Source organism: Pteropus vampyrus, unplaced genomic scaffold (genome assembly GCF_000151845.1).
Source record: "Pteropus vampyrus isolate Shadow unplaced genomic scaffold, Pvam_2.0 Scaffold65, whole genome shotgun sequence".
NCBI lineage: Eukaryota > Metazoa > Chordata > Mammalia > Chiroptera > Pteropodidae > Pteropus > Pteropus vampyrus.
This window is the reverse complement of record NW_011888846.1, coordinates 2,481,751-2,490,819: the sequence shown is the minus strand read 5'-3', so window position 1 is coordinate 2,490,819 and position 9,069 is coordinate 2,481,751. Positions and strand designations below refer to the sequence as shown.

Below are 9,069 nucleotides of genomic sequence, written 5' to 3'. Positions count from 1 at the left end.
CTTAATAGTATCTTTGGAAGAGCAGAAGTTTTCATTTTGATGAAGTCAGATTTGTTGATATTTTTTTTTCTTTATAGTTTGAACTTTTTGTATCCTATGTCGAAATCTTTCCTAACCCAAGTAAGATTTTCTCTTAAATTTTCTTACAAAAGTTCCATAGTTTTAGTTCTTAACATTTAGGTCTGTGGTCCAATTCATTAATTTTCGTATATGGTGTGATATAAAGATCATTTTTTATTTTGATTGCATATAAATATAAAGTTGTTACAGCACCATTTGTTGAAAAGGATATCCTTTTTCTGTTAAACTGCCTGATATCGTTGTCAGAAGTGAGTAGGCTTATATGTGCGGGTCACTTACTGAACTTCCTAGTCTGTTCTGTTGGCCTATGTATACATCGGCCTTCGTACCACTGTCTTGACTACTGTAGATGTATAATAGATATTGAAGTCATACAACTTTGTTGTTGTTTTTCAAATTCTAGGTCATTTTCCATACGAATTTTAGATTTCACTTAATTTTTACATAAAGCCTGCTAAAATTTTTTATTGGGATTTAAAAATATACATAGATCAGTTTGGGGAGAAGTAACATCTTAACAATATTAAGTCTTCTGATCTGTGAGCGTAATTTGTCTCTTCATTTATTTACATCTCTAATTTCAGCAGTGTTTTGTAGTTTTCAGTGTGTCGATGTTATTCGTATTTTGTTAAATTTATCCCTAGTGTTTAAGTATTTCATATTTTTATGCTATTATATAAATGGGATTTTATTTCAATTTTTGATTGTTGCTAGTTTATAAAAACATGGTTGATTTTTATATATTGTCATTCAATCCTGCGACCTTGCTAAATTTAGTTTGTTAGCTCTGTTATTGGGGATTCTCTATAGACGATCATATTATCTGTGGAGGGGAAAACAGTTTACTTCATGTGAAATCTTTTGCTCTTCCCCCTTTTTCTTATGATAGTTATGATCTCCAACATAGGGATGGATTTAATCGATGAGGGTGAAATCCCCTGCCTTGTTATTGACCTTTCAGGTAGCATTTAATATTTCATAAATAATGTGTGATATTAGCTCTAGTTTTTTTTAGCTACTACCCCTTGTCAGGCTGAAGAAATTCCAGTTCATTCTTAGATTTCTGATAGCTTTTATCATGAACGGGTGTTCAGTTTTGCCAGATGCTTTTTGTGTATCTATTGAGATTATCCTTTTTTTAAAAAAAAAAAAAAATAGTCTGTTCATATGGTGAATTACATTGATTTTCTAATATTAAACCAACCTTGCATTCCTAGGACAGTGCCCTCTGGATCATGATGTATGATTCATGGATTCTTTTGCTAAAATCTTATTATGAATTTTTATTTCTGTGTTCATGAGGGATATTAGTTTCTAGTTTTCTTGAGATGTCTTTGCCTGGTTTTGGTAGCCAGAGAATGCTGCCCTTATGAAATGAGTTGGGATATGTTCTCTTTTCTGTAAGAATTTGTGTAGAATTGGTATTATTTCTTTCTTAAACATTTAGTAGAATTCAACAGGGAAGCCTTCTGGGCCTGGAGTTTTCTCTGTAGGAAGATTTTTAAACTATAAATTCAGTATCTTCCTCCTTGTATTACCTTTGGGAGTTTTCATTTCACAGATTTTATCTATTTCATCTAAGCTGTAAAACTTAGTAGCAAAATATAGTCATAATATTTCTATATAATTTAAATCTCTGTAGTGATATCTTCTCTCACATTTCTGGTTTTGGTAATTTGTGTCGTCTTTTTTCCCGTAGTTAATCTGCCTAGAGGTTTATCAGTTTTGTTGATCTTTCAAAGAACTAGTTATTTTGTTCCATTGATTTTTCTCTGTTGTTTTTCTGTTCTCTATTTTATTGATTTCTGCTCTTAATTCTTTAAAAATACTTCTTTTCTTTACTTGCTTTTGTTATAATGTTCTCTTTTTTTAGTTTTTCAAGTTCATACTTTAAGTCTTTCATTTCACAGCCCTTTTCTAATACAAATTTTAATATTAGACTGTTTAATGCTATATTTAATTTTAAACATTAGAATACTTAATGCTATAATTTTTCCTCTAAACACTGCTTTAGCTGCATGAATTTGGTGTGTTATATTTTTATTTTCATCCATTTCAAAATATAATTTACCCTTAAGAGTTTTCTCTTCTCGAAGTTTATTGTGTAATTTCCAAATATGTGGAGATTTTCTAGATGTCTTTTATTGATTTTTAATTTTGTGATTAATACTTTGAATCCTTTAAATTAGGACAATAATTGTGTAGCCTAGAATATGGTCTGTCTTTGTAAATGTTTCATGTATACTTCAGAACAATGCGTAGCCTGGTATTGGGTTAAGTATTTTGTAAATACCCATTAAGTCAAAATGATAGTGTTGTTTAAGTCTTCTATAGTCTTGTTAATTTTACACCTGTATGTGCGATCAGTTATTAAGAGAGAATTGTTGAACTCTACAGTTATAATTGTTGATTTGTCTTTTTAATTTCAGTTTTATCGGGTTTTGCCTCAAGTAGTTTGACACTTAGCTATTAGTATTATTATGACCTATTGATGACTCCATCCATTTGTTATTATTACATTTTACTCTCTATGCATGGTAATATTCTTTGCTTTGAAATCTTCTTTGTTGATATTATTAATACAGCCACTCCAGCTTTCTCTTGACTTATATTAGCACGGTTTATCATTTTCCATTATTTTACTTTTAACCTAACTGTATCTTTATATCGAAAGTGGAATTCTTGTAGGCAGCATGTACCGTGGTCTTTCTTTCTTATTTAATAATCTTTAATTGGAGTGGTTAGATAATATAGTGTGATAATCAGAATGTTTGGGTTTAAATCTACCGTTTTTTTGTTTTTCTCTCTTTCCCATTCCTTTTATTCCTTTTATTCTTTTTTTCTCCTTTCTTTTTAGTTTTTTTTTTTAATAATTCTGTTTTATTTCCTTTGTTGACTTAATAGTTATATCTCTTAGTTTTTGCTCTTTAAATGGTTGCTTTGGGATTTATAGTCTGTATATTCAAATTATTACCTTCAAATTTTTACGTGTATAGTATGAAAACCTTATAATAGCATCCTTCCATTTTCCTCATCCCAGCCTTTGAGCTTTTGTTATATATTTTACTTCTTCCTATGTTGTAAATCTCAAAATCCATTCTTATTTTACTATAAATATGTTTGTCATTTCCAGTGTTCTTTGTTTTATTGTTATAAACAAAATCAGGAAACCTGATTTTTATAACAAACCTTTTCTATAAAGAGCCAGAAAGTAAATTTTTTCAGCTTTGCAGTCATACGGTGTATGTTGTAAATACTCACCTCTTCCATACAGCACCCAAGCAGCCATAGACAATACACAAATGAATCAGCATAGCTATTTTCCAATAAAACTTTTATTTAAAAAACAGGTGGTAGGCTGTATTTGGACCACAGGATGTAGTTTGCCAGTGCCTGTTGCAAATTCAGCTTTCCATCTGGTATTATTTTCTTTTAGCTTGAAGAACTGTAACATTTCTTGTAGTGTTGGTCTGCTCCTGGTGGATTCTCACTTTTGGACATTAGAGAAAGCCATTATTTTCATTTCTTTAGATTGTTTTTCTGGATATAAAGTTATGGGTCAACAGATTTTTCAGTGCATTAAAAGATGTCACTCTGCTCGTGACTTTCTGACAAGAAGTCTGTTGTTCTTATTCTTGTTCCCCTTATTCGTGGTTTTGCTTTCTGTAATTTCAGTAACCTTGTAGTTAACTGTGCCTGAAAATATGAAATTTCTGGAAAAGTCCAGAAATTTATAAGTTTTGAATTGAGTACCGTTCTGAGTAGCATGGTGAAATCCTGTGTCATCCTGCTCTATCCCGCCCAGGATGCAAACCATCCCTTTGTCTAGCATATCCACGCTTTATACATTAACCATCCATTAGAGTTAATTTCTACTCTGCCTAATTTGTAAATTAAACTTTAGCATAGGTGTGTATATATGTATAGGAAGAAAATAGTCCATGTAGTGTCTGGTACTCTCCACGGTTTCCGACACCCACTGGGGGTCTTGGGACATATCCTCTGTGGACAAGGGGGGACTACTGTAATGTGTTATTTGGCTGCTTTTAAGATTTTCTCTCATATATTGGTTTTCAGCAATCAGATTATAAGACACCTTGGTGTGGTTCTCATCATTTTTCTTCTGTCTGGGGTTCGTTGAGCTTCTTGGGTCTGTGAGTTTACAGTTTCCGTTAAATTTGGAAAATTTTCATTTGTTATATCTTTAAGTGCTTTTTCTCCAGTCACCCTGTCCTCCTTTTGTTTCTCCCGTTCCACATTACACTTGATGTCGTCTCACAGCTCGCTGATTCGCTGCTCCTGTCCCCAGTCTTTGCCGTCTGTGTTTCATTTTGGTTAGTCTCTATTACTATATCTCTAAGTGCGTTGACTCTTTCTTGTTCAGTGTTTAATATGTTCTTTCCCCATCCATTATATTTTTCATCTCAGCAACGTTTTCATCTCTAGAGGTTTGGTTTGGGTCTTTTTTACATCGTCCATTTTTTTCCTCCTCATAGTCACATTGTTCCTCTGCCGTCTTGAAAACCTGGAGTATTCTTATAACAGCTATTTTAATGCCCTCGCCTCGTGATACTAGCATATGTATCCTTTCTGCTCTCTGTCATCTGTATAATTTTGGAATCAGGTTGTGTTGATTGATTTTTATCCTGTATAACAGGTCTTATTTTTCTGCGTCTTCGCATATCTGGTAATTTTTTCTTGGACGGCAGACACTGTGAATTTTACATTATTGGCTCGTTCTCTTCCCCCCCTTCCATCCTCCCTGTCTTCTTATCTTTGTCTGTATCTATATATCTACCTATCTGTTTATTTATTTATTTGAGATTGGGAGAAATGCCATGAAATTATCTGAAATTAGTTTGATTCTTTCTGCGTTTCTTTTGGGTTTCATTAGGCTGATTTGGAAGAGTCCCGAGTCTGGCGGCCTGACTATTCAGGCGGTACCTTTCTGAGGCTATTGCTGGGACTTGCTGTCCTGTGTGTCAGAATATCTTGACCCTGAGGCTGGTGAAAACACAAACCATTTGTGTTTCGTGCCGCGGTATAAGCCGCGGTGATTGTTCTGGCTGCTCCTGTCAGGTCGCTTTTCCCCTGGCCTTCGTGGTTTCCTCACATGCGTGAGTCTGATCGCTACTCAGCCTGAGATTCAAAGGGAGCTCTCTGCAGGTCTCCAGCTGCTTTCCTCCCTCCAGCCGCCTCCTCTCTGGTGCTTTCCCCTCACATATTCCCGACTGTCGTCTCTACCCAGTAAGACCTCCAGGCTGAGTTTGGATTCTGCCTCCTGTACTGCAGCCTGGAAGTGACCTCCTGACAGTGAGCTCAAGCACTTGTAAGGCTCGCTTCCATTTTTCCCTTCTCTCAAAGATCTCTGTCCTGCATTCTTGTTGTTCGGTGTCTGAAAGCTGTTGTCTCATTATTTATGTGGTTCTCCAGTTCTTTAAAGCAAGAGAGATTGTTTTTCAATCCTTGTTGAATTAGCATCATGTCTGGGAGCAGAAATTTTGCTACTCTTTTAAATTCTTTGATCACTTGTCCCTGCTTTTATTTTCTTATACCTTTTAAAATCTGAGCTCACTAAGGACTTCCCGTAAAACCACATTATTGCATTAGATCTCACCATCTCTTTTCCTCTCTGAGGCATTAATTAGAGTTTTACAATTAGAGTTTTACTTTTTAGAATACCCTGTCAAATCCTCCTTAAACATAATTCATCACAAATGTATAGAACATATACCACATGCTACTATGGTAGCTCATGCTAAAGATGCAGAGATGAATAAAATATTGAATTATGCCTGCTTTTTTTCCTCTGAATTTTTTTTAAAATTTGTGTTTTTTAGATCTAGAGCAGTAGTTTTCAAAATGAAGCCAGCATACTGATTCCAGTCTGTGAAGTGTTTGTAATTGTGGGCCACACAATAGCACATTGTTTAGCTCACCTAGATTTTTTTTTCTAAAGCAGAATTTTCTTGAAGGAAGCAGTATGCTGGCATAAGCTCCTTGTCTCAGTGGAGGCAGGTAATAAACACTTCGCAGACCAGCTACTTGTGGTAGAACTGGTGTGGAGTACACCTATGAGGATGCCTAGCCCTCCCTGCTCTGGCGAGTCAGATCTCTGGGACACGTGAGTTCCCAGAAATTTATTTCATTTGAAAGGTTTTTTTCTTCTTAGTTGAAACTAACTCCTAAATAATTCGTTTTATGGCCGATATTGGGTTTTGGAACGTTACAGCAGCCACAGTCTTGGTCAGTTTTGTTTTCACACTGGCACAGACTCAGAATTGGAGCCACTTTGGCCACAGAGAATGCCCGTGGGCCATCATTTTGCTCACTGCTGGGAGGAAGTAGGGGAGCTGGAAGGGTCTTCCCTGGCGTTGGAATTACTTCCAGTTTGTTCTACAGTGTCCTGGGGAGCAAGCTTCCCTTTCTTGTTCAGAGTGCATTTTTTCCCTCTCTTTTTTGCCCTCATCCAGACAAGAATTTATTTCCTCTCAGGTCACGATTCCCCCATGTTCATTTCCTTTCCATTTGTTGATTGGTTTCTAAGTCTCATCGTCTCTTAATTGCCATTGGTAGTTGTCACCACCTAACCGAAGATGATTGTAACACATGTTAGTAAAAGTCTAGAATAGGAGAGAGAAGGCAGGGAGTGTGAGAACCCTTGAAAAGACTTGTGCTTTCTTTCTTTTTCAGTGGAAAGCTCTCCAGAGAGCCTAAAGAATGAAGATTTTTCTAGTAGCCATGCTATTACAGTGTTCAAAGATAAGAGCCATGGAGCCATGGACCAGCTCTCTTTGATTTTGTCTCCTGAGCACCAGATTTCCCAGACATTCTACATTCCTCGAAGTACAGCCACTGCTGCCTTAGGAGCTGCTGCCCGGCTGGCCACGTCCAGGAGCTTCCTACACTGGTACCCCAGTGTGAAAAGGATGGAAGCATGAGGGAGGAAGGGAGAGGAAAATAAACTCACTGCTTAGGACTTGGCGATTTCCCAGGCCAAAACGAGGAGGAGGGATTGAGACAAAAATAGTATTCTGGTAGTCGAAGCCTCTGTCTTTCTATGTGACTGTACGTTGCCTCTGCTGTGCTGACGGTCCACTTTCTTGTGTAAGGTTTGCTATTTATTGTTAATTCTTTATTTTTATCGATGATGTTCTTATTCTAGATGGTTTTGTTCATGTTTGTTTAATGTAGTTTAATGTAGTTTTTATTTTTTGGTTTTTTTTTTTTATGTTTCTATAAATGTTTTTCTTGTCTATATTGTGACCGATAAATGGAAACTGAAAAACTAATGTTTTGTGATCCATATTTAGTAAGACAACAATTATACGTCTATTACATAGGCAGTTCCTTGGTGACTAATATCAAAGAGACTGATCGTTGAAACTTAGCCGAGCCGTCTCTGTAGTCATCACAGTTCTCAGGAACCATAATGTAGCAATAGTTCGACAGTGGTAGTATTTAAATATTTATATACCAGGATGTTCTCTGTTGAAATGTTATATGACATTCTATTAAGCTCATAGTATAAACCATCAAGAGAAAAAGATCAAAAGGTGAAATTAAAGAACGTTAGTAATACATTTCTTTGTAGTAAAATACCAGTCTTATCCCTAAAATTTAAAATTCAGTACAGAAGCGTGTCTTAGAAGTAGAATCAGAGAAAGAGACGTGAATTACTGGCATGCTGTGCGTAGCTAGGTTCCCGCCTTCCTAGCCCTTCCAGGGCCCCGTTTTGGCGGCAGCGGCAGAGCTGGCCCCCAGTCCCTTTCCCTGTACAGGGAGGAATCTCTGCTCTTCTCAGCCACGTAATCAGCAAAACGTACACTGAGGAAGGGAGCGAGCTGAGAGTAAATATAAAAGTGCATATAAACGTAGAGTCTAACTGGCTGAAACTTTTTTCTTAGGATTAAGTAATCATGAAACGAAGTTAAACCCAGAGTCTAAATGCTGATAGTTTTTGGTCTACAAACCTTAGAGAAAACATGTGTAATACAGTCAAACCTGAAAATCTGGATTCACCTTTAATTCTGATATATCTATAAGAATGATGGTATGCTAATTGACAAAAAAAAAAGTAATCTGGAAACATCACTGATAGAACAGGTTCTCATTTGGTTTTTTGTAGTTTTATATCAAACATCTTCAGTGGAGAAGACAGTTGAAAAGTTCTGTGGAGGGTCAATAAACAGTTACATATGACTGATAAAGAGCACATATACTCAGCTGTGATGTGGACCAGAAAAGCTCCGTTTTTCATATAGGTTTAGGTAATTATCCACAATTTGTTTCTAAAGAAGAAAATTTATTTTGGAATGATGCTTCTTAGAATTCTTCCTTTAAAGAAGAAGCCAAGTTCTTAGAGTTCTGTACTTCTCCATATGGGCAGTCACCGGGTTTGGGGCAAGGTGAACTGAAATGTAGCAGGTCAAACTGTAAACCTCTCTGTAGTAGACTCGGCTACCAGGTGGAGCTCTGCCAGCGCTGGGTAACCTGACAGCAACTAGCTTTATGCTTTGCCAGTTAGATGCTGATGTTGGATTCCCTGCGTCAAGGCTCTTTCGCAATCCTGTCCATTTGCAGATGGCCAGATAGAGAATCTTTTAGACAGAGCCATCTCACACCGACACGTGCCAACAGACTTAGAAGCCTGTGTAGTGATTAATAGTTAACACGCTGTTTGAGTTAGCAGAGCAAAGAATGGACCTTTGAAAGGTTTATATGTTTTGACCCCTTGGCCTTGACGAGGACCGCCAATCTGCCCATCTGTTTACCTGCCTTTTAGATGAACTTTGTTGGGTAGTTAACTAAAATGGTCCAAAGCAGCAAACAAGTTTAATAGATCCTTTGAAAATGAGTCAATAGGTTTCCGTATATGGGCAGGAACAGCAATAAGAAATGTTTAAGAGCTAGGTAGATGCTCTGTGGGTTAGGGTCAAATTAATTATATTTTATTTTTAAAAGATGGATCGACATCTATACTTAGAA

At 36.4% G+C, this 9,069-nt stretch overlaps 1 protein-coding gene across 1 annotated transcript in view; it reads left to right on the top strand.

Annotated features, from left to right (window-relative positions):
• The window catches only part of TDRD5 (tudor domain containing 5), a 46,066-nt gene extending 39,044 nt beyond the window's left edge, over positions 1 to 7,022 (top strand). Inside the window, exons 17-18 of the mRNA XM_011361276.1 lie at positions 971 to 1,042; positions 6,775 to 7,022. Coding sequence (XP_011359578.1) covers positions 971 to 1,042; positions 6,775 to 7,022 — 320 coding nt within the window. The remainder of the gene's footprint in view (positions 1 to 970; positions 1,043 to 6,774) is intronic.
• The last annotated feature ends 2,047 nt before the right edge of the window (positions 7,023 to 9,069 follow it).